Genomic DNA, 26,140 nt, shown 5'->3' with positions numbered 1-26,140 from the left:
CCCTGGTGGTGGGGTCCGTTTGGAGGTGGCGGAAATGACAACGGATGATACGATGTATATGGAGGTTGTTGGGGTGGTAGGTGAGGACCAGTGAGGTTCTGTCCTGTTGGCGATTGGAGGGGCAGGGCTCAAGGGCGGAAGAGCGGGAAGTGGAGGAGATGCAGTGGAGACCGTCGTCGACCATGTCTGGGGGGAAATTGCGGTCTTTGAAGAAGGAGGCCATCTGGGTTGTTAGGTATTGGAACTGGTCCTCCTGGGAGCAGATGCGGCGGAGACGAAGGAATCTGGAATATGGGATGGCGTTTTTACAGGGGGCAGGGTGGGAGGAGGTGTAGTCTAGGTAGCTGTGGGAGTCGGTCGGTTTATAGTAAATGTCCATGTTGATTCGGTCGCCCGAGATAGAAATGGAGGGGTCTAGGAAGGGGAGGGAGGAGTCTGAGACGGTCCAGGTAAATTTGAAGTCGGGGTGGAAGGTGTTAGTAAAGTGGATGAACTGTTCAACCTCCTTGTGGGAGCGCCGATACAGTCATCGACGTAGCGGAGGAAAAGGTGGGGGGTGGTGCCAGTGTAGCTGCGGAAGATGGACTGTTCCACATATCCTACGAAGAGGCAGGCATAGCTGGGGCCCATGCGGGTGCCCATGGCTACTCCTTTGGTTTGGAGGAAGTGGGAGGATTGAAAAGAGAAGTTGTTCAGAGTGAGGACCAGTTCAGTCAGTCGAAGGAGCTAAGCCAACCCTCCCTCAATACCTTTGTCAAATCTCCTCTTAATCATCTTCTCTTCAAGAAAAACAGTCCAAATTTTGTCAGTCTCCCTTTATTCCTGGAACCATTCTCATAAACCTCTTCTGCACTTTCTCCAATGTGGACGTGTCCTTTCTAAATTGTGGTGCGCAGAACTGTACACATTAATGAACATTGAATATAGCATTTCAAGAAATGCAGTAGTTCAAGCAAAAGGCCCACATCACAATCGCGGACAACTAGCAATGGCCAAGAAATGTGATCTAGTCAGCAATAGTCATATCTCGAGAACGTTTTCTTTCATTGGTGACAAACATACTGCATCCAAAGCAGTCTGGTGATCTACTATTGAGCTACAATTGTAATCATTGTTTCTAAGAACAAATTATTACCCCTAAATATTACACATGGTAAATTAGGCGCTTGCATTGGAGGAAACATTGAAAAACATGGAAATTAGATACTGTTGGCAAAACCATGGAATATTTGGAAGTGTTAGGATATGCATGCATTAGGGGGGAGTAATATTGGTGGATTTTTAACTTTTCTGCTTTTAACTTGTATTTACACTTAAGTATTAGTGTAGAGGTTATCAATTTGGAAGGTGTTGTAAAAGAAGCCCTAGCAGTTTGTTGTAGTTCATCTTGTAGAAGATACAACTGCTGCTGTATCTCACTGATAGAAGGACTCATTGTTAACATTGTTTGATGATGTCTCGCTCAAGTAATCTACTTTGTCTCATAAGGTGTCAAGCATTTTAATGGTCATTTGAACATGTTTGGCTACGTGCAGTGCCATTATACTCCTGACATGTTTTGTAGATCATTTGAAAGCTTGTTTTAGAAAGTTGAAAGGTAAGTTAGTTCCAAAAGGTTGATCCAGTTAAGTTTCTCGTCATTAGTAATCCATGAAGTGTTGTTGGTAGGTTATTCAGCAATCACCTATTGAATGTCAAGGTGAGATGGGTTAAATACTCTCTTGGTGGAGATGGTAATTTCTTCGAAATTGTGTGGTGTGAATGAAACATGCCACTTATCAGCCCCAGCATGAATGCTACCCAGGAGTTGCTGCCCATGAGTTTGTACTGCTTCAGTAGCTGTAGAGTTGCATATGGTTTGAAACTCTAGTCATTAGAACACATTCTAATTCTGATCTTGGGTTGGAAGAAAGTCATTGAGAAAGCAGCTGAAGGTGATTGGCATTGGCCCACTATCATGGGGAATTCTTTGACAGCAGTGTTCTGGAATGGAGTTAATTTGCTTGCAAAAAAACACCAGGCATCTTTCTGCTAAGTATGACTCCAAAAGGGGAGCGTTTTCCTCTGATTCCCACTGAAACCTTACTAAGAATCTGTGGTGCACTTAGTTTGAAACTTAACTAGGTCACTGTCACCTCTGGAATTCAGCCCCCTTGTCCATGTTTAGACCAAGGCTGTAATGAGATCAGGAGCTGAGTAATCTTGGTGGCAGTCATACCTCGAAATCAGTGAACAGGTATTTATCATGTACCTGCCACTTGAAAGCACTGTCGATGACACCTCCTTTTACTCTTTTGATGATTGAGCATAAATTACTGGGATGATAATCGGCCACGGGTGGTACTGTAGCTCAATAGTTAACACTCCTGCCTCGCAGCGGCAGGGACTCGGGTTCGATTCCAGCCTTGGGCAACCGTCTGTATGAAATTGGCACATTCTTCTGGTGTGTACATGGGTTCCTCCATATGTCCCAGTTTCCTCCCGTAGTCACAAAGATGTGCAGGTTAGGTGGATGGGTAATTTAGCTAGTCCAGTAGTGTCCAGGGATGTTCAGGCTATGTGGGTCAGCAGTGGGAATTGTGAGTGTGGGGAGAGATGAGTGTGTCTGGGTGGGGAGCTCTTCTGAGGGTTGGTGTGGACTTAATGAGCCAAATGGCCTGCTTCTACACTGTAGGCTTCTATGATCAATTTGGATTTGTGGACAAAACATAATCTGAGCAATTTTGTACAGAGAATAGTGACATCTTAGTGAATGAATATTAACTTGCTGTTCCTATTTGTTTGCAACATTCTCATGGGAGATTTCACAAGATGGATGCCCAGGCAAATTGAAACACAATGAAAAAACAGTGTAGAAGGAGTGCATGTTGCAGCAGGAGGAGAAAGAACAGAGGGTAGAATAAGGCACACATCATTGTTCAGGGTGTAACTGGAGTGCCACTTGGATGGTGCAAGAGGGGTTTGTAAAATTATTCACTGAATGGTGTCTTAGCAAACCTGAACAATTCAAAATAAGGCTGAATGCTCATTTTACATTGGGAAAAAACAATGATTGGAAAAAATCTTCAGAAAGCCTGGGTTCTCTCAAATAGCTTGACAATAATTAAGCACTTATAGATAAATTCTCTGTGCTAAAAATTGACATACAGTCGTGTGGGGATTGCTGCCAGACTTAGTATTAATTGTAAAACTACAAAGAACTTCTAGATGGTCAAGACTAGGTTGAAGATTAAGGCAGGAGGTGAGTATGGCCAGGGTTTGGAAATTGAGTCAATGATCAATTTTGAAGTGAATGAACGTGACCACAGAAGAGTGAAAACACCAGCTAGCATTTTGAAGTGTAAATTTTACCCATCTTCAAAATACAATCGTACCATTTCAGAGATAAGTGCAATCAGTTCTACCTATGTTGGAATGAAGCAAATAACTGTGGATGCTGGAGATTTGAAACAAAAACAGAAATTTCTAGTCAAACTCAGCAAGTCTGACAGCATCTATGTGGAGATAGCAGAGTTGATGTTTTCATTCCACTGACTGGTCACCATATGTTGAAATCCAGAGGAACTGATCAAACAAAGTAAAACATTGCATTGATTGTTAGGTATGACAAGTTTCTGTTACCCTTGTTATTTTTCTGATTCTTTTTGCGCTGTTTGAAATGTCAATTTGTATCAGTAAAGAGATTTGAACTGCCTGGATTCAAGTTTATGCGGGTCTACAAAATTAATTGAATGCAAAGTCTTCCAACATTTCTGAGAGAAACGTAGCACTTGTTAAAAATGTTCTTTTTTCTCTATTTCCCTTGTTCAAGCAAAGAACCTTAAAAATTACTGGATTTATTAGCATCTGTTGTGTTTGCAAACCCCTAATGGTGCAATGCATAGAAAAGGGTGTCAAATGGAGGATTGCGTAGTTCAACATGTGTTTGCATACAATGCAAATTAAAACTTAAACTCTTGACATATATATCTCTCAAATTTTGATGGCGAGATCAGCAGATCATACAGACTATGAGAGGACTCTGAATTATACTTTTGTTTTGTAGTACTTTTTTGCCGTATTTAACTTCACCCAGTTGAAGTTATTCACTTTTGATTTGCACTACTAATGATTGTGTGACAATGCTCATCATCAAGAGACCTGCTCTAGTATTTGACAATGTCAATCCTGCTGTGGGATTTGAAGGTTTAAAGTCGATTTTTAAAAAAAATCTGGACAAAAGAACTTGGCATTGATGTATATTAGCATAACCCGCTCAATTGATGTAAGTACATAAGAATTCTGAGCAGAAGGCCTTCCAAACCTGCTGTGCTATTCAATAACATCATGCCTGAACTGCTTATATTGTGAATGCCACAATCACATCTCCCCTGATCTCCTTCAGTTCCCTTGCTTAACAAGAAGTTATTCATCTCTGTTTTGAAAATATTTAGTTACCCCACTTCCACTTTTTCTGAGGCAGAGGTCCAGAGTGGTGCAAACTTCCAAGAAGGAATGATTTGGAGATGCTGGTGTTGGACTGGGGTGTATAAAGTTAAAAATCTCACAACATCAGGTAGCAGTCCAACAGGTTTAATTGGAAGCACTAGCTTTCGGAGTGCTGCTCCTTCATCAGGTGGTTGTGGAGTATAAGATTGTAAGACACAGAATTACGTCATGCTGTAAACTTTTGCTATAAATTCTGTGCCTTACACAGACAGCTAGTACTTCCAATAAAACCTGTTGGACTACAACATGGTGTTGTGTGATTTTTAACTTTATTCAAGAATGAAGAAATTCTTCTCATCTTCGTCCTAAAATGGCTATCCCTAATTTTGAAACCGTGTCACCCAGTTCTGGAGTGACCCACAAGAGGAAACATCCTTTCTATGTCCACTTTGTCAAATCCCTTAAGGATCTTACAAAGTTTAAATAAATCACCCATCATGATAACGCTATAGAAAACCAGCCCAACCTGTCCAATTTTTCCACATAACACAACCTGTTCATTCTAGGCACCAATCTAGTAAACCTCCTCTGGGCTACCTCCAAAACATTTATGTCCTGCCTTCAATAAGGAGATCAAAATAGAACAAAGTTTTTGAGATGCATTGTGTATTTGAAGTGAAACAATAATAAAGGATAGAATTCCATTAACCACCTTAGTCACTTGCAGCACATAAATAGTAACTTTTTTATGACTGATACATTTGAGCACTTAACTTCTTCTGTACCTGGGAATTCAGGAGTTATTAACCAATAATAATACTCCACCTTTTTACTTTTCCTGCCAAAGTGAACAAGTTCACGTTTTCCCATATTATAGTCCATCTTCCAGACTTGCTTAACTCGTCTTTGAGATTGTATTCTTATTGTATCAACTTTATTAAAAACTCAGAACTAAATTTGAAGATGACATGCCTTTGAAACCCTCACCTAAGTCATTGATATAAATTATAAAAAAATTGGGGGTCCAGCACTGACCCCTCTGTACCTTACAGCTAATGTAGAATCAGTATGTACTGCAAGAAGACTTATTTTCCAAAATCATTCATGTATTTATTTTATTCAGTCTCACCATATAAATGTCACTTTTTAGGTTGGGATGTAATCGAAAATCGCACTGTACGGGAAGAAGGTAGGAGAATGAAGTTGAGACATGTATCAGCCATGATCAAATGATGGAGCAGACTTGATGGGCCAAATAGCCTAATTCTTCTCCTATATCGTGTTCTTATTGTACGCTGAAAGTAATTGACATTGACACTTTAGAGAGATTTATTGCTAAATAAAGATATTATTTCCTAACCCTAATAAATTCAAGATTTGGTAAGCCACTTGGAAGACAGTTTACAGTCAACAGTGCTGGCATTGAATTAGAATGACATACAAGCCTGATTGGAAAAGAACTGCAGCTTCCCTTTCCTAAAGGACATTGATGAGCCAATTGGATTTTCGTGTGTTAAAACATTTTGTGTAAGGGAGCATGGACAGTGTGAAGATTTCTGGCTACCAGCCTCATAAGCAGCAGTGATGGGTTTGTGGCAGGGTTTGCTCGGTTGAAGTATGCATAAGCCTTATATGAATAAACATTAGGGTACTTTCCAAGCTAAGAGTTGGTTTATTTATGTGCTGTTTTGTGTTTTACAGGTTATTAGCTCGATGAGCTCAGTAGCAGAACACTGCCTTCCCTCCCTACTTCGCACCTTGTTTGACTGGTACAGACGACAGAATGGAACAGAAGATGAATCCTATGAATATAGGCCACGGTCAAGTACAAAATCAAAGGGGTAACTTAATCTTTTTTCTTTTCAATAACTAGAAAACATTTTACAAAAGCTCATTGCTACTGAAATTTAGGGTGAAGTATGTACAGTGTTGTAACAACACAAATGGTATTCTTCACTAACAGAATGCTATTGTTAAGCATAAAAGGTGTTCTGCTTATCTCACAAATGAGTCAGTGTCAGTATGATACTAGGCTTGTAGGCCATACATCCTGAAAATCAGTGGATTATAGTAAACAGCTATCCTTTCAGCTGTTTGCACGAAGCATGGTGCTGCCCATACCCAACTTAAATCTGGACTTGTAAAACTCTGAATACTGTGTCCAACTTTCAATGTGATTCTGTGATTGGACAATATTTTCTAAATGATCTTGAAGAGTTACAATGGTAACTGATTTAAGATTGTCAGTTTGGGTCATTGTGTACTGTAAGCTACACAGGACCCTATTCCTTTTGGACAGAGAGAACATGTACATATTCTGTACCCATTTCAACTCAACTCAAAAGATGGACGGCCATTCTCTTTGGTTCATTTTGCAGGGCCATGTGTTGACCAATCAAAGTCTATCTGCCTGGTATAAAATTTAAACAGATTAACTGTCAACGATGAATAACTGGTACATTCTCATGGCCTCTACCAATCAGAGTCTACAATGCAGAGGCTAATCAATAACAAATCTAAAGCAACTCAAAATTTCTAATGTTCTTCAAAAATTGATAAGACCATAAAACATAGGAGCAAATCAGCGTATGAAGTCTTTTTCGACTTTCAATTCGATCATAGTGGATTTGATAGTCTTCAACTTCACTTTTCTTTCTTTTTCCTCTTCCCTTACTGTTTAAAAATATATCAGTCTCAGCCTTGGACATATGTAATGACCCATTCAACAACCTTCTGTGATAAAGAATTTCATAGGTCATTCCAGTCCTGATCTGATTTCCACCAATGAGGTCCATTTTGATGACTTTGTTGCATCAATCTCCAAAAGTCTCGATAGTTCTATTCCAATCCTTTCAAATAGAAAACCAACTATCTAAAGCAGTCTACCTAGTTATTTACAGGACAATGTTCTTCTGCTCCTTCAGCAGAGCAACTATCTCTCTCTTTCTGACTCAAAATGCACCTTGCCCATTCAATGATTCTTTAAAAGTGTGAGAACTGTCAGTTGAATTCATTAGAATTTCTGTTTGAATTTCTGCCTCCTATGGCACAAAGGCAGACAGCTAAATCAAATCAGCCTCCCTATCCCTGCAACAGTAAAATTAAAGCATTCAGTGACTTCCAAAATTCACCCTAATGATTCCTTACCAGACTTTTTTGAACAACTAGCACTAAACTTTGTGAACAATCAATACCAGGTACCATGCTTGTAGCTTAAACAAAGCAGTTAATAATTTATTGTTAATGCAGTAGGTTTAACGGGGCAAAGTTAAACTACAAGGTAATCTATTCAGGTCTTCTTTGATTCTAGCCTCCCACTCTTTCAAAGACAGATAAACAGACACATTTAAGGGTACCAAGAGGGTGCAGGCAGAAGATGTTGTTTATTTGGATTTTAGCAAAGCCAAGATTCCACATGGTAGACTAATTAGTAAAGTTCGATCATATGGGTTTCAGGGTGAACTTGTCAAATGAATACATAATTGGCTTAACAGCAGGAAAAAGAGTGATGATATGTGTTACTTTATAGACTGTAGGCCTGTCACCAACATAGGGATCTGGGTCCACTGTTGTTTAACATTTATATGAATGATTGAGATGAGAATATAAAAAGCATGGTTTGTAAGTTTGCAGATGACACCAAAATTGCTGGCATAGTAGACAATGAAGGTAGTTTTCTAAGATTACAATTGGATCTTGATCAAATGGGTCAGTGGGCTGAAAAATGGCAGATGGAATTAAATTTTGATAAATGTGAGATATTGCATTTTGGTACACAAACAAGGGCAGGACTTATAAAATTGATGATAGGGTCCTGATTGGTGTTGTAAAACAGAGGGACCTTGGGGTTCAGGTACATAATTCTTTGAAGTTTGCATCACACACAGACAAGGTAATTAAAAAGTCATTTAGCGCACTTGCCTTCATTGCTCAGTCCTTTGAGTATAGGAGTTGGGAAATCATAATGAGATTTTACAGGACATTGGTGAGGCCTCTTCTGGAGTATTCTGTCCAGCCTTGGTTACCCTGTTACAGGAGAGATATCGTTTAGCTGGAGAGGGTTCAGCAAAGAATTACCGGGATATTGCTGGGTATGGAAGGTTTGCATTATAAAGATACGCTAGAACTTTATTCACTGAAGCGTAGGAGGTTGAGAGTTGACCTGACAGAGGTTTATAAAATCATGAAGGGTATAGATAGAATTAGTGGTAATTGTCTTTTTCCTAGGATGAGGGATTTCAAGAGTAGGTGCCACATGTTTAAGTTGAGAGGGGAGAAATTTAAAAGAGGTATGCGGGACAAATTTTGTATGGAAAGGCTGGTTTGCGTGTGGAATGAACTTCGAGGAAATGATGGATGCAGGTACACTGTTTAAAAGGCACTTCGATAAGTGGAACAAAGAACAATACAGCACAGGAACAAGCTCTTCGGCCCTCCCAGCCTGCACTGACACATTTTGCCCTTCCATGCTAATACACTCTTCATTTACAGAGTCTGTATCCCTCTATTCCCTTCCTATTCATGTATTCATCCAGGTGCTTCTTGAAAGTACATGAGTAAGAAACGTTTGGAGGGTTATGGGCCAGGAGCAGGCAGGTGGGATTAGTTTAGTTTGCGATTATGTTCGGCATTAACTGAACCAAGGTATCTGTTTCTGTGCTGTCTGACTCTATAAAAAATAAATGAGCTTTAACTGGCCAGTTCACTTAGGCAGACTCCATGATTCGTTACATCACAGGCACATGGGGTTTTATTTGGCTTGATTTGTGACGACACCAATGTATGCAAATAGCTTCTGATAATCTTTGAGGATGATTCACTTATAATTAAGGTTCTATTCTCCAAGGTTTGAATACATTGATATTGGTGTTGGTACTGATAACCATGCAGCAATCAAATCCTTCATCCTGTAGCTTTCAACAGGCACAGTCATGACTGATTTAATTGAAGTTCAAAAACGAGTTCAAGCTGTGGTTTCTCTCTCTCAAATTAGTTGCCTCCCTATGAAGCCCTTGTTAACTTTCAAACATATGTCATCAGTTTGACCATAATGCATCTCCAGAACCAAAACATCTGGAGTACTCTTTGAACAAGAATCAACTTGCAACTAACTTCCAACTTCCAGCCCTAGCCTGATAAGCAAATATTAGTTTGTTTGTTCTCTTTTAAAGAAAAACTAGCAGCTCCTCTCAGTCCAAAGGTGACCTATCGCTCTGAGCTCTCAGTTCACAGCTTCAAACTAAAAATTATATCAAAAGAACACTGAAAATTGAGAAGGGGTTCTGATAACCAGATCGTGTAGCATGTCTCAAAAGACGGGTAAATGAAGATAAGCTATTTCCATTGGTTGGGGAAGCTGTGATTCGGAGGTGTATTCTGAAAATAGTATCAGACTATTACTAATTGTTCAATGTAGACAAACTCTCAAGGATGTCAATTTATTTCTGTACTTATTGTTTTCTCCTCCAAGTAATGTGGCATTTGGCACTCAACTAACTAGACACTCGACAGAACAACTATCTTACCTCATTACTACATGATGTACAAACATACACCAGGAACAAAGTGAATTTTGTTTTTGTTCTTTTTGCAAACAAGATACAGTAATAAAGAATGAAATAGTGTTGGCCTTCATTTCAAAGGGAATGAAGCATAAAAATAGGGAGGTCTTGCTAAAATTATACAAGACTACATTTCTCTCATAACCCTTGATTCCCTTACTGATGAAGATTCTGTCTGTCTCAGCCTTGAAAAATTCAACTACCCAGCTTCTACAACTTTTTCTGGTAAAGAATTCCACAAACTCGCTATTATCCGTGAGAGGAATTTCACCCTCATCTCTATCTTAAATATGCAACTCCGAATTTTATCTGAGGCACTCTCACAGGAGGAAGCAACCTTCCTGCATCAACACTGTCAAGCTCCCAAAGAATGTTTCTGTTGCAATAAGATTGCTCCCTTATTATTCATAACAAAGAGTATATGTTTAATCTACTCAGCATCTTGTAATAATACAGTCCACCCATACCTGGTACCAGCTAAGTGAACCTTCTCTGGACTGCCTGCAATACCAGTATTCCTTTGCTTAGATAAGTGGCCCAGAATTGTTCACAGTATTGCAGTTGTAGTCTGACTTGTACCTTGTATAAATTTAGGAAAGACTCTCTTCTTTTATACTCTGGTCCCTTTGAAATCAAAGCTAACATTCCATTTGCCTTCCTTATTACCTGCTGAACTTGGACTATGCTGATGGAATTGACAAATGGGTGGCCATGTCAGAATGAGTCTGGATAATGGCTTTGTCAGAGAGAATATGATCAAAGGTGGAGATGATGATGGAGAAAGAATAATAAATAATTGGGTTTTTGAAAGTGCTATTTATGGGTTGATTTTTATTTTCTAAAGTGATATGCACAACAGGAAGCCAGGCTGGGAAGGAGAATGTGTGCACTTGCTGCTGACCTTAAGCTGTGTCTACCAAACTATCAAAGTATTTCTGCTACACTTTTTACTAACAGCAGCTTACTTTTCCTTAACTATTGAGATTAAATTGGAAATGGTTAGTTAATTCTGTATGCAAAATCATGAGAAATACTAACTGCAGTGTTACTTTCAAGTTCCATAAAGCTAGATACTGAAAAATGATAAGCTGCTGCCAATTTGTTCTCTTTTTCAGGGATGAACAACATCGTGATAGAGATTATCTGCTTGAACGAAGAGATTTAGCTATCGATTTCATTTTCTGTTTAGTTTTAATAGAAGTTTTAAAACAGGTGAGCTAGCTTTGTTTTGCATACCCAGCTGATATTTATAATGGATTAAGTATTCTTGTTCCTGCCTTCACCTCACCCTAGGTCACTTAAGCCAATCAAATATCCATATAAAAAGAGTCTTAGACATGAAAATAATTTAGAGCACAATCTGCTGTGCACAAAAGCAGTGGGCAAAGTAATTTCCTGTACCATTTGAGTGTGCAAGATATTATTCAAATAAATATTAGTCATGATTGGTCACATAATTTAAATACACATTTTTAAAAGCTTCCACTGCTACAGAATTCAAAGGAGTAAGATGTATTTTAAGTAATGAACTTTTAGTAGCAACTTACATTTCATCAATTTGCTATTGTATATTTTCTATTTTTTGCAATATTATTTTCAATATTTATCTTTACTGAATCTAATTTTATTATCATATTATTTACTCCGTCTGATCACATCATCTTGCAAATGCTTAGCTTCTGATTCTCTGATCTTGAAGTGTTTCAAAACCAGCAACTTAAGAGCTCCAGTATACCTGATGTAGAAAGTTACAGATGCTTAAGGTTGTTTTGACTCAAATTAATTTACCATTCCCACACAACATGAAGTTACTATGAGGGACTGTCCTCAACGTGTCCCATTGCCCAAGGTATGGTAGCCCTCTGGTTAAACTGCCAGTTGTCACTAGATCACCATTGACATCTTACAGGAATGTAGGGAAAGCAAGTAAATTCTGGTCTTGTAAAAAAAAAAAAATCCAGATCCCATAACCAATTTGTATAAAAATGTTTACCCACTTAATTGCATCTTCCACATCCTGTATTACTTTCTCACTCCAATTCCTTTGTCCATCCTGAAATAAACTCTTCCCCCATTCATTTACATCTGTGCTTTTAAACATTTAGCTGAATAACCTTGCTACCATTCTTGCCAGGATAAATTAAGAGTAGCTTCAAACTGAGTATCCAGCTAGTATGATGTGTCACAACAATGGAATTGCTTTCCCCTGTTCTAATCACATGGTCCAGCACATCCTTAACCTTCCATTTTCATCCAGAGTATTGAGCAGTCCTGGTTCATTGGGGAGCATGCTGCTCATGAGGCATCCCTGTTCAATAAGGGAGGTATACAGAAAGAAGATTGCAATAGACCAGTTAGCCTAACATTTTTTGTTGGGAAAATACTAGGATCCATTATTAAGTAAGAATGAGGATATTTAGAAAAGCTTAACACAAATAGACAGTCTATATGGTTTTGCGAAAGGGAAATCATGTTTGACAATTTGCTTGAGTTATAGAGTCATAGAGATGTACAGCATGGAAATAGACCCTTCGTTCTAATACTTCCATTCCAACCAGATATCCTAACCTAATCTAATCCCATTTGCCAGCATTTGGCCCATATCCCTCTGAACTCTTCCGATCCATAGCCCCATCCAGACCTTGAAAATGTTGTAATTGTACCAGCTTCCACCACTTCCTCTGGCAGTGCATTTCATACATGCATCACCCTCTGTGTGAAAACGTAGCCCCTTAGGTCCCTTTTAAATCTTTCCCCTATCACCCTAACCCTATGCCCTCTAGTTCTGGACTCCCCCACCCCAGGGAAAAAGACTTTGTCTATTAATCCTATCCATGCCCCTCATGATTTTATAAACCTATATAAGGTCACCCCTTAGCCTACGATGCTCCAGGGAAAACAGCTCCAGCATATCAGCCTCTCTATAGCTCAAACCCCTGGCAACATCCTTGTTATCCTTTCTGAACCCTTTCAAGTTTCACAGCATCCTTCCTGTAACAGGGAGACCAGAATTGCGCACAATATTCCAAAAGTGCCAGGATCAAGGATGTCTCGGAGAGGGTGTAGAATGTTCTCACTGGGGAGAGGGGCCGGCAGGAGGTCATTGTCCACATTGGAACCAACGACCTTGGAAGGGAAAAGGTTGAGACTCTGAAGGGAGATTACAGAGAGTTAGGCAGACACTTAAAAAGGAGGTCCTCAAGGGTAGTAATATCTGGATTACTCCCAGTGCTATGAGCTAGTGAAAGCAGGAATAGGAGGATAGAGCAGATGTGTATGGGAGAAGGATTCACATTTTTGGATCATTGGAATCTCTTTTGGGGTAGAAGTGACCTGTACAAGAGGGACGGATTGCACCTAAATTGGAAGGGGACTAATATACTGGCAAGGAAATTTGCAAGAACTGCTTGGGAGGATTTAAATGAGTAAGGTGAGGGGGTGGGACCCAGGGAGATAGTGAGGAAAGAGATCGATCTAAGACGGGCACAGCTGAGAACAGAAGTGAGTCAAACAGTCAGGGCAGGCAGGGACAAGGTAGGACTAATAAATTAAACTGCATTTATTTCAATGCAAGGGGACCTAACAGAGAAGGCAGATGAACTCAGGGCATGGTTAGGAATTATGGAACATATCACAGCAATTACGGAAACATGGCTCGGGGATGGGCAGGACTGGCAGCTGAATGTTCCAGGATACAAATGCTACAGGAAGGATAGAAAGGGAGGCAAAAGAGGAGGGGGGGTGGCATTTTTGAAAAGGAATAGCATTACAGCTGTGCTGAGGGAGGATATTCCCGGAAATGCATCCAGGGAAGTTATTTGGGTGGAACTGAGAAATAAGAAAGGGATGATCACGTTATTGGGATTGTATTATAGACGCCCCCAATAGTCAGGAGGGAAATTGAGAAACAAACTTGTAAAGAGATCTCAGCTATCTGTAAGAATAATAGGGTAGTTATGGTAGGGGATTTTAACTTTCCAAACATCGACTGGGACTGCCATAGTGTTAAGGGTTTAGATGGAGAGGAATTTCTTAAGTGTGTACAAGACAAATTTCTGATTCAGTATGTGGATGTACCTACTAGAGAAGGTGCAAAACTTGACCTACTCTTGGGAAATAAGGCAGGGCAGGTGACTGAGGTGTCAGTGGGGGAGCACTTTGGGGCCAGTGACCATAATGCTATTTGTTTTAAAATAGTGATGGAAAAGGATAGACTGGATCTAAAAGTTGAAGTTCTAAATTGGAGAAAAGCCAATTTTGACGGTATTAGGCAAGAACTTCCGAAAGCTGATTGGAGGCAGATGTTTGCAGGTAAAGGTACGGCTGGAAAATGGGAAGCCTTCAGAAATGAGATAACAAGAATCCAGAGAAAGTATATTCCTGTCAGGGTGAAAGGGAAGGCTGGTAGGTATCGGGAATGCTGGCTGACTAAAGAAATTGAGGGCTTGGTTAAGAAAAAGAAGGAAGCATATGTCAGTTATAGACAGGATAGATCGAGTGAATCCTCAGAAGAGTATAAAGGAAGTAGGAGTATACTTAAGAGGGAAATCAGGAGGGCAAAAAGGGGACATGAGATAGCTTTGACAAATAAAATTAAGGAGAATCCAAAGGGGTTTTACAAATATATTAAGGACCAAAGGGTAACTAGGGAGAGAATAAGGCCCCTCAAAGATCAGCAAGGCGGCCTTTGTGTGGAGCCACAGAAAATGGGGGAGATACTAAATGAATATTTTGCATCAATATTTACTGTAGAAAAGGATATGGAAGATATAGACTGTAGGGAAATAGATGGTGACATTTTGCAAAATGTCCAGATTACAGAGGAGGAAGTGCTGAATGTCTTGAAATGTTAAAGATGGATAAATCCCCAGGACCTGATCAGGTGTACCTGAGAACTCTGTGGGAAGCTAGAGAAGTGATTGCTGGGCCTCTTGCTGAGATATTTGTATCATCGATAGTCACAGGTGAGGTGCCGGAAAACTGGAGGTTAGCAAACGTGGTGCCATTGTTTAAGAAGGGTGGTGAGGACAAGCCAAGGAACTATAGACCAGTGAGCCTGACCTCGGTGGGCACGTTGTTGGAGGGAATTCTGAGGGACAGGATGTACATGTATTTGGAAAGGCAAGGACTGATTTGGGATAGTCAACATGGTTTTGTACGTGGGAAATCATGTCTCACCAACTTAATTGAGTTTTTTGAAGAAGTAACAAAGAGGATTGATGAGGGCAGCACAGTACATGTGATCTATATGAACTTCAGTGAGGCGTTCGACAAGGTTCCCCATGGGAGACTAATTAGCAAAGTTAGATCTCATGGAATACAGGGAGAACTAGCCATTTGGATACAGAACTGGCTTAAAGGTAGAGGACAGAGGGTGGTGGTGGAGGGTTGTTTTTCAGACTGGAGGCCTGTGACCAGTGGAGTGCCACAAGGATCGGTGCTGGGTCCTCTACTTTTTGTCATTTACATAAATGATTTGGATGCGAGCATGAGAGGTACAGTTAGTAAGGTTGCAGATGACACCAAAATTGGAGGTGTAGTGGACAGCGAAGAGGGTTACCTCAGATTACAACAGGATCTGGACCAGATGGGCCAATGGGCTGACAAGTGGCAGATGGAGTTTAATTCAGATAAATGCAAGGTGCTGCATTTTGGGAAAGCAAATCTTAGCAGGACTTATACACTTAATGGTAAAGTCCTAGGAGTGCAGGTTCATAGCTCCTTGAAAGTGGAGTCGCAGGTAGATAGGATAGTGAAGGAGGGGTTTTGTATGCTTTCCTTTATTGGTCAGAGTATTGAGTACAGGAGTTGGGAGGTCATGTTGCGGCCACTGTTGGAATATTGCGTGCAATTCTGGTCTCCTTCCTATCGAAAAGATGTTGTGAAACTTGAAAGGGTTCAGAAAAGATTTGCAAGGCTGTTGCTAGAGTTGGAGGATCTGAGTTACAGGGAGAGGCTGAACAGGCTGGGGCTGTTTTCCCTTGAGCGTCGGAGGCTGAGGGGTGACCTTCCAGAGGTTTACATAATTATGAGGGGCATGGATAGCATAAATAGACAAAGTCTTTTCCCTGGGGTCGGGGAGTCCAGAACGAGAGGACATGGGTTTAGGGTGAGAGGGGAAAGATATAAAAGGGACCTAAGGGGCAACGTTTTCACACAGAGGGTGGTACGTGTATGGAATGAGCTGCCAGAGGATGTGGTGGAGGCTGGTACAATTGCAACATTTAAGAGGCATTTGGATGTGTATATCAATAGGAAGGGTTTGGAGGGATATGGGCGGGTACTGGCAGGTGGGACTAGATTGGGTTGGGATATCTGGTGGCATGGACGGGTTGGACCAAAGGGTCTGTTTCCATGCTGTACATCTCTATGACTCTTAAGTGGCCTAACCAATTTCCTGTACAGCCAAAACATGACCTCTCACCTCCTATACGCAATGCTCTGACCAATAAAGGAAAGCATACCAAACACCGCCTTCACTGTCCTATCTACCTGCGACTCCACTTTCAAGGAGCTATGAACCTGCACTCCAAGGTCTCTTTGTTCAGCAACACTCACCAGCAGCTTTCCATAAAGTGTATAAGTCCTGACTTGATTTGCCTTTCCAAAATGCAGCATCTCACATTTCTCTAAATTAAGCTGCATCTGCCACTTTTTGACCCATCTGACCAAGATTTCATTGTGCTGTGAGGTAACCTTTGCTATCCACCTCATCTCCAATTTTGGTGTCATCTGCAAACTTACTAACTATACCTCATATGTTCACATCCAAATCATTACATATAACTGATGAAAAGTAGTGGACCCAGCCCCAATCACTGCTAGTCAGAGGACTCTTGTCTGAAAAGCAACTCTCCACCACCCTCTGTCTTCTTCCTTCGAGCTCGTTCTGTATCTAAATGACTAGTTTTCCCAGTAGTCCATGTGATCTAACATTGCTAACCAGTCTACCATGAGGAACCTTGTCGAATGCCTTACTGAAGTTCACAGATCACATTTACCGCTCTGCCCTTGTCAATCCTCTTCATTACTTCTTCAAAAAGCTCAAACCAAGTTAGTTGGATGTGATTTCCCATGCACGAAGCCATGTTGACTATCCCTAATCAGTCCTTTGTTATGGACTAGGCCAGCCCACTCAAAACATTCTTAAGCAGGCAGCTGAGACCAGAACTTTGCTATTTGTTTTGGTAAGTGTACAGTGAAAATTAAATGGATTGAGTTAGCTAGGTTGACTACCAGGTTTTAAAACAGACATAAATTATGGAATGAAACATAAAGAACGGAATATAGAATACCCAACTCAGTCTATCCAAACTAGACTTAATTATGCTGTTCTGAAAATACACAACAATCCCAAGAAACAAACCCATTAAAGATAGACTTATACTGAAATAAAGGCTTACAGGTCAAAGTTAGAAGGGTAGAAGGAGAGTGAGTCTAGCAGCCTGTCTCCACACAGCCCACTGCTGAACTGAACTGACTAACAACAAGAATTCAGCTTCCAGGACTGACCACTCGCCTTTCATTATACAGGTTACTTCTAAACATGAAGGCTGTGGCCTAAAGCCTCATCTGTTTACATATAAACAAAAAGGCCTCCCAATGCCCTATTCATCTCTAATACAACCCACCTGATTCAGAGCCTGAATTGTTTAAGGACCCTTCTGGAAAAAAATCAAGGTCACAACATTCTTGAGAAACGGAACAGGTTTTAGAAAAAAGGACCAGCTTTGTGATACCCTGCCTATCCACTTACATGTAAATCCTGTCCCTCAGGATTTCCTGTAACAACTTGCCCACCACCGATGTCAGGTTCCACAGTCTACAGTTCCCTTGCTTTTCCATACCACCTTTCATAAATGGTGGCACCATGTTAGCCAATCTCCAGCCTTCAGGCACCTCACCTGCGACTATTGATGCTCTGTATATCTCAGCAATTGGCTCAACAATTACTTTCCTAGCTTCCCACAGAGTCCTAGGATACACCTGATCAAGTCGTGGGGATTTATCCACCTTTATGCATTTGAAGACATGCAACACTTCCTCCTCTGCAATATGGGCATTTTTCAAGACATCACCATCTATTTCCCCACATTCTATATCTTCAATGTCCTCCTCCACAGTAAACACTGATGCAGACTACTCATTTAGTATCTTCCCCCATCTCCTGCGGTTCCACACATAGTCTGCCTTGCTGATCTTTGAGGGTCCTATTCTCTCCCTAGATACCCTTTTGTCCTTTTGATTCTCCTTAACCTTAATTGCCAAAGCTATCTCATGTCCTCTTTTTGGTCTCTTGATTTCTCTCTTCAGTATACTCCTCCTGCATTTATACTCTTCTGAGGATTCACTCAATCTCTGCTGTCTATACCTGACCCATGCTTCTCATTTTTCTTACCCAAAACCTCAAGTTCTTTGAGGATATAACCAGCAAAGTCGATCAAAGGGGATCTTGCCCATTGGAAGGTTAAGACCTGTAGATCTTGAGAACGCTAACACTGGCAAGTTCCCCATCGACTTGCATACCATTGTAACTTGTTAAAAACTCATTTGGGGATGAGAGTCGTGTGGATTGGTAAACATTTATTTCCCTTCCCTACTTGGCCTTGAGAAAGTGGTGGTGATACTTGAGAATACCACCAAGTGCAAGTTCCTCTGTAAGCCATCACTATCCTGACTTAGAAAAATATTGCCATTCTTTCACTGCCACTGGCTCAAGATCTTTGAACTCCCCTCCTAACAGTATTTTGAGTCTTTCTATACCCATGGCACTGCAATGGTTCTCGAGTAAAGTCACAATAACCACCTCCAGGTTAATTAAGGGTGACCAATAAATCCTGACCTTGTCAATCATGCCCACATCACATGAACAAATAAAGAACTGGCCACGCTTCTAACCAAACTGTTACAATACAGTTGCTGCCATCTACCAACCAATATGAAAACCCCTATTGATGTCTGTTCATTTTCATGACCACTCCATTAACCAAAATTCAAATGATGAAGGCTTTGTTTTGTGCATTCACCAATTCTTAAATCAATTCTCCACTTCCTTCAGCTCTAATTGTAGTTCAAAGAATGGGTAGAAAAACCGAGTTAAACAGTAGATGTAAAACTTTACAACATCACAACAGTGACTGTACTTCAGAATTAGTTCATCATCTCTCAAGTGCTTCAAGACCTCTAGTCATTGTGAAAATTGCTTTATAAATCAATTTCTTTCTTCCTTTCTTGATACAAAGGCAACATTCTATCCAGTTGACCACTTAGCCCTTCACAAGGACAACCTGCTCTGTAAAATCAACCCCTTTGTCCCAACTAGGATTATTTCCTGCCAAATGTATTATCCTTTTGGAATTGCTTAGATTGAATGTGATAATATTTCCCTGATGACTTTCCATTATCCCCAATACCCTTCCATTTATCCATAATTCAGTTGCTTATATCTTGCACTAAATCCTACTCCATCTTCTGTCTTGGTTCTAAATGCTGGAATTTACTTCCTAAAACTCTGCTTTACCATTTTCATCCCCTCCTCTAAGACTGTTTCAAAACTCTGAAGAATTTAATTAACACTCGGAATATGTTTTGTTGATATCAGTTTTGTTTCTCTGAAGGATTTTGTTATTTCTGTCATAAAGGTATTATGTAATTATTTTCATCTTGCTAAACATATTAGTCTTGTTTCTTGTAAAACTTATGGCTTTTTATTTAGAAATGGCTACCAACCTAAGGAATTAGTACGGCTATTTCAATTTTTTATTTTGATGTTATTAATATGAAAATCTATTATAAAAATACTGTTATTAATCAAAATGGTAAATGACCTAGTCAATTTAATGTGAGCACTTTTGATGTCACACTGCAAAGGAAGCTTACGGTTATGAAAATGAGATGCATCTTTCCAGTCATGTGTGTCTCAGAGTATTGATCTCTCATATATTTTCCAAAAATATGCACAATGTGTTTTAATCCTGAACCCCTTAGTTCAATATGTTTTGCAGATAGAAGTGACCTTCACTTTGTGCATTTGAAATAGAAAGGAATAAAATGCTGATGTTCAAAGGGATGGAAAATATATCGTGTTACCTGTTCCTTGGAGATTTAAGGAATACTTTTTTGTTGTGTAGTCTTAATCTCAAACTCTTTGAAATTAGACATAATGATTTGTATGGGGAATGCACATTTTTGCCAATTGCTTGGAACAGATACCATTGCCAAGATTACCTCTACTTGTAAAATATATGATCTATAACTATGCTGATGTGTTAATTGCTCTACAGATTCCTCTTCATCCAGTGCCAGATGCTTCAGTCCATGAAGTTCTGAACTTAGCTTTTAAGCACTTTAAACACCGGGAAGGGTAAGTCGGCTCTTTGCCTTTTTTGTGCATTTCTTCATGAAGTGCTTTATGCATACATATAATTTTGTGGTTGCTGCTGAAATGAAATCCTTTGCCTATGTTTTCTGAAACATGTCTCTGAAACAAGGTTAGTTATTCTTTAATTGAGCTGTGGAATTCTGCAGTGAAGAATGTTCCCCCAGATATTGTGGCACAGCAGTAGTGCCTCTACCTCTGTGTCAGTAGGTCTAGGTTAAAGTCCACCTCAGAATGTGATGGACAAGGAGATTTGTAAATACACATCTAAGCATATTGCTTTAAAGAATGTTCCCTTGTTTGTTTAATGGCATTTACTGTTTCCTGGCCCTTCTAAGAAAGGGGCCAATTATAGAAGAAACAGGGAGCAGAATCACCCTTAGCACCGCACAATATGGCAAGAAACTGGGAAAAGTGTATGAGATCAGCAGTAACGAACTTTTCAGTGTCAAGAGCAAAACTTCAATTTTTCAATCAAGTGTTGAACAGTGTTATGCAGTATCATCCACGAACATTTCATTATCAGTTAATCTCACTTTTCTTAATGTAGTGATGATAGAATTTGGGGTTAGGATCACTAGGCTACCTTCAAATATTTTGATGAGGTCTGGTCTGGTCCATAACATCAGCAAGAGCAGTTTTCTCCTGCTGCAATTGTGATTCATTGATGAATCTTTCAGTGACCTATTTTCTTCAAAAGCAAAATTCTGTAGGTGTTGAGAATTTGAAATGAAAAAATGTTGTTTAAAAACCCTGAGAAACTCTCAGAACTTTCAGTCCATTTTGTCTGTAATTACTCTGACCATTTTAACTTGGTCTCAATCTCTTGCTTTTTCCCTGTAACAGCATCTGTGGTGAGAAAATGAAGTTAATGTTTCAGGTTATGTTACTGATGCAAGGTCATTTGACCTGAAATGCTACCTCTGTTTGTCTTGCCAATTGGTTATACTGTATGTGCCTATCATTTTGCATGAAGAGTGTTTTGTGGCTAATGATGAAGTAAGACTTTCCTCTAGGTTATTTGCTTTTGATACTCCTGTTGAAGCAGTTGAAGGTTGTGAGGTTGCCAGATCATGATTAAAGGATTTGTTCTTATTATCAAGCAGTAATATTTCAAAAATACATTAAGGATCTATTCTGATATTGGTTAACCCAGTGCTATTTTACATCCGAAAACTATTGTACCTGTTCTGTTGGGTATAACTGAGCTACACATTTGCACTTTGAAATCTGTGAAAATGAAGCACCATGCACGCTGTCCTCACTTCTACAGTCTGGACATAAGAACATAAGCACATAAGAATTAGGAGCAGGAGTAGGCTGTCCAGCCTTTCGAGCCTGCTCCGCCACTCAATAAGATCATGGCTAATCTTTTCGTCGACTCAGCTCCACTCACCCGCGTTTTCACCATCTCCCTTATTTTTCAAAAAAGTATCTACCTTTGCTTTGAAAGCGATTACTGAAGTAGTGTTAACTACTTCCCTGGGCAAGGAATTCCACTGATTAACAACCCTCTGGGTGAAGAAGTTCCTTCTCAGTTCAGTTTTAAACTTGCTTCCTCTAATCTTGAGGCCATGCCCTCTAGTCCTAGTCTCACCTACCAATGGAAACATCCTATCTCTTTTCTATTTTATCAATTCCTTTCATAATTTTATATGTCTCTACAAGACCCTCTCCTCATTCTTCTGAAGTCCAATTAATATAATCCCAATCTACTCAGCCTCTCATAAACTAACCCCCTCAACTCCAGAACCAACCTCATGAACCTCCTCTGCACCCCCTCCAGTGCCAGTACATCCTTTCTTAAATCTGCATACGGTATGACAGGTGTGGCCTCACCAGCATCTTGTACAGCTGTAACATTACCTCTCTGCTTTTAAACTCAACCCCTTTAGGAATGAAGGACAAAATTCCATTTGCCTTCCTAATTAGTTGTTGTACCTGCAGACCAATCTTCTGTGATTCATGCACAAGGACACCCAGGTCCCTCTGCAAATCAGAATGCTGCAACTTTTTACAGTTCAAGTAATAATCTGTTTTGCTGTTACTCCTACCAAAATGTATGACTTCACATTCGCTAACATTGTATTCCATCTGCCAGACCTTTGCCCACTTACTCAATGTATCTGTGGTCCTCTGCAAACTTTACTCTGCCACTCATCTTAGTGTCATCGGTAAATTTTGACACCCTGCTCATGGTCCCCAACTCCAAATTAATTATATAAATTTCAAATAATTGTGGTCCCAACATTGATCCCTGAGGGACACCACAACCAGAATAGCACTCATATATTCCCATTCTTTGCTTCCTGTCAGTCAACCAATCCACTATCAGCTTGGACAGCAGTGCTCATTTGGCACACTCTGCCAGCGAATCTTATTTTCGACATAGCTGCTGGTCACCTTGTTTGTGTTTCCTCTTAAGCCAAATAAAAGTCATTCAGAGCTACAGAAACTATATTTAGCAGGGTGAGGTTTGTTCTCTGTCTGTTAGAGTGACTGAGTCTGGCCCTAGAATTGGTGAATTCAAGACTCTGAAATCTATCGACCAGCTCATGCTAAAGGGTCAAAGAAGGTTGTTCTGCATAATGCAATACTGATATTTGCACTTTGCAAACAACTAACCCACCCGAACCTTTTTGATTGCTAATTGGCCACCCAAATTACAATGACTTTCAGCTTGGATTCTACTGTATTTGTTAAATGCTGTGGCAATTGCAGACTTCAGAATGGAATGTAAGAGTAGGGAATTCTTACTGCAAATATACAAGGTGATGGTGAAACCATATCTGGAGTACTGTGAGCAGTTTTGGTCCCCTTATTTAAGGAAAAATGTCATTTCATTGGCAGCAGTTCAGAGAAGGTTTGCTAAGAAGATCCCTGGTATGGAAGAGTTGTCTTATGAGCAAACACTAAATAGTCACTGAAGTTTAGAAGAATGAGAAGTGATCTAATTGAAACATTTGGGATTCTGAAAAGGGCTTGAGACAATAAATAGTGTGAGGATGTTTCCTGTCATGGGAGGGTCTCGAACGAGAGGGCACAATCACAGCATAAAGGGAGGCAATTTAAGACTGACATGAGGAGGAATTTCTTCTCCCAGCATTGAGTATTTTGAACTCCTTCCCATAGAAAGCTATGGCAGCAGAATCTTTGTGTGTTTTTTAAGGCTGAGATAGATTTTTTTATCAGGAAAAGGGCAGGAGAGTGCATGTGAGGAACCTTGGATCAGCCGTAGTAGGCCGCAGACCAGGCTTGAGTAGGTGAGCGGCCTACTCCTGTTCCTATTTCTTAAAGTTTTTATGGTAACATTTCTGAAAGGAGTATAAGGCAGTGCAGTAAATCCAGGTCTTTACACAAAAGACATTACCCTGAAGCCACTACAGAGATAACCTTATGATTAAAGACATGCTTAACTAATGAAAGATGGAGAGCTAGGCAACTAAATTTTCAGTTTGGCAACGGGTAACTAGTGGTGCGACATGGGGAATGATACGGAGTGCGACAATTAATTACAAAATATTTTAATGACTTAGATGAGAAACACGAATGTATTATCGCTAAGTTTACCGATGACACAAAGATAAGTAGGAAAGCAAGTGGTGAGGATCTGCAGAGAAATAAAGACAAGTTAAGTGAGTGGGTAAAACCTTTGGCAGATTTAATATAATGTGAGAAAATGAATGGCTGTGCACTTTGACAGAAATATTAGAGGAGATGTGTATTATTTAAGTGGAGAAAGACTGTAGAAAGCTGTGGAACATAGAGATTTGGGAGTCCTTGTCCTTGAATCACAAAAAGCCATCCATCCACATTCAGCAGGATTAGGGAAGACAAATGGAATTTTGGCTTATTTATCAAAAGGAATGGCGTAGAATAGGGAGGTTTGTTAAAAGTATACAAGGCAGTAGGCAGACAAATACTGTGAACAGTTTTGGTCCCGTTATTTAATGAAAGATATAATGGCATTGGGTGCAGTCTAGGAAAGATTCAGTGGGCTCATGCCAGGTATGGTAGGAGCTGACTAATGAGAAATGTTTGAGTAGATTGGGCTGTACTTGTTGGAATACAGACAAATTAGAGGCAACCTTATAGAAACAAACAGGCTTCTTAGAGGCAAATTAAAACAAAGAATACTGTGGATGCTGGAAATCTCAAGTAAAAAGCAAATTGCTGGAGAAATTCAGCTGGTCAGTCAGAATCTCTGAAGAGAAAGCCGAGTTAATATTTTGAGTACAGTTACCCTTCTTCAGAAGAGGGTGTTAGGGCTGTGTCACAAAGTATATTCAAGGCACAGACAGAGTTTTAACCCCCAACTTTAAATTCCTATGTTTTCCCCATAACCCTTATCAGATTAATAGTTATATCATTGAATGATGGTGCAGACTTGATGGGCTGAATTACCTCCTCCTGCTCCTATGTCTTATGGTCTTAGGCAAGAGGAACTGGTTCTGAACATGAACCCAGTTGGCAAATGGACTCCGTAATTGTTTATGTGAAAGGCTAACCTCTAGCTTCTTGAGGGCAACAAACTCCAGGCCTTCTAGTGCGTATTTATAAAAATTTGACTGCAAATAATGAATCCTTAAATCTATAAATCTTTCTCTGCGGCAGGATCAAGCTATATTAGTGCTGCAATTTACCCTTACTGATGACTGAGACAGATTGCATTATGGGGAAGTTAACTGGAACTGTCGTGCTAGATTCATGATAAGATAGAATATATATTAAATGAAAGTAAGAACAACATAGATGATAAAGGTTTTTTTTTGTCAAATTTATCCCATCATATGTGGAAAGAAAAAAAGGAACAAAAGGAATGAAAAGGGTAATGAATGGCGATGTGATATTATTACTGGGCTGTTTATCCAGAACCCCAGCTAATGTTCTGGGTACCTGGGTTCAAATCCTGAATTCAGTAAATCAAATAAAATCTGAAATTAAAAATAGAATGATAACCATGAAGCCATTGTCAATTGTCAGAAAATTACATCTGGTTCGCTAATGCTCTTTAGGTAAAGAAATTGTCATCCTTATCTAGTCCAGGCTACGTGGGACTGCAGACCCACAGTAGCGTGGTTGACTCTTAGTTGACCTAAGGATGGCCATAAGTGCCTCAAGAGTAACCAAACTAAAATACCTAGGCTTTGACAAATAGGGTTAGGAAGAATATGAAGTGATTCTACAAACACATTAAGGGTAAAGGAGTAACTGGGGAGAGAATAGAGACCCTTAAAGATTAACAAGGCCGCATATGTGTGTAACTGCAGAAGATGGATGAGGTATTAGAGTATATCCCAACAGAATTTACTGTGGAGAAGGATATGGAAGCTATAGAACTTGGAGAAATAAACAGCAATATCTTGAAGGTTATGCTCGAAACATCGATTCTCCTGCTCCTCAGATGTTGCCTGGTTGGTGTGCTTTTCTGGCACCACACTTTTCAACTCGTTATCTTGAAGTCTGTCTATATTTCAGAGGAAGCTGTACTGGACGACCTGAAGCAGATAAAGGTGGATAATTCCCCAGCATCTCTTCAGTGTATCCCAGAACTTTGTGGGAAGCTAAGGAAATGACTGCTGACATAGCTATATCATTAATAGCCATGTGCAAGGTATCTGAAGATTGGGGGCTGGCTAATGTGCCATAATTCAAGAAAGATGGTAAGGGAAAAACCAAGGCTATAGAGCAGTGAAATTGATGTCAGTAGTGGATATGTTGTTGGACGGGATTCTGAGGAACAGGATTTACATGTATTTGGAAAAGCAAGATT

The 26,140-nt window shown here is 40.0% G+C and overlaps 1 protein-coding gene across 10 annotated transcripts in view; it reads left to right on the top strand.

Moving 5' to 3' along the window:
• fryl (furry homolog, like) overlaps positions 1 to 26,140 on the top strand; it is a 477,034-nt gene that overhangs the window by 181,048 nt on the left and 269,846 nt on the right. For all 10 annotated transcript variants that reach the window (XM_087987974.1, XM_087987980.1, XM_087987968.1 and 7 more), the window contains 3 exons: positions 6,130 to 6,269; positions 11,105 to 11,201; positions 20,273 to 20,352. In XM_087987974.1, coding sequence (XP_087844100.1) covers positions 6,130 to 6,269; positions 11,105 to 11,201; positions 20,273 to 20,352 — 317 coding nt within the window. The remainder of the gene's footprint in view (positions 1 to 6,129; positions 6,270 to 11,104; positions 11,202 to 20,272; positions 20,353 to 26,140) is intronic.

This window comes from Chiloscyllium plagiosum, unplaced genomic scaffold (assembly GCF_037043375.1).
Source record: "Chiloscyllium plagiosum isolate Xiang-an unplaced genomic scaffold, Cpla_swu_hap1 HiC_scaffold_1, whole genome shotgun sequence".
NCBI lineage: Eukaryota > Metazoa > Chordata > Chondrichthyes > Orectolobiformes > Hemiscylliidae > Chiloscyllium > Chiloscyllium plagiosum.
Note: the sequence above shows the minus strand (reverse complement) of the source record. Positions and strands in the feature narration are given on the sequence as shown.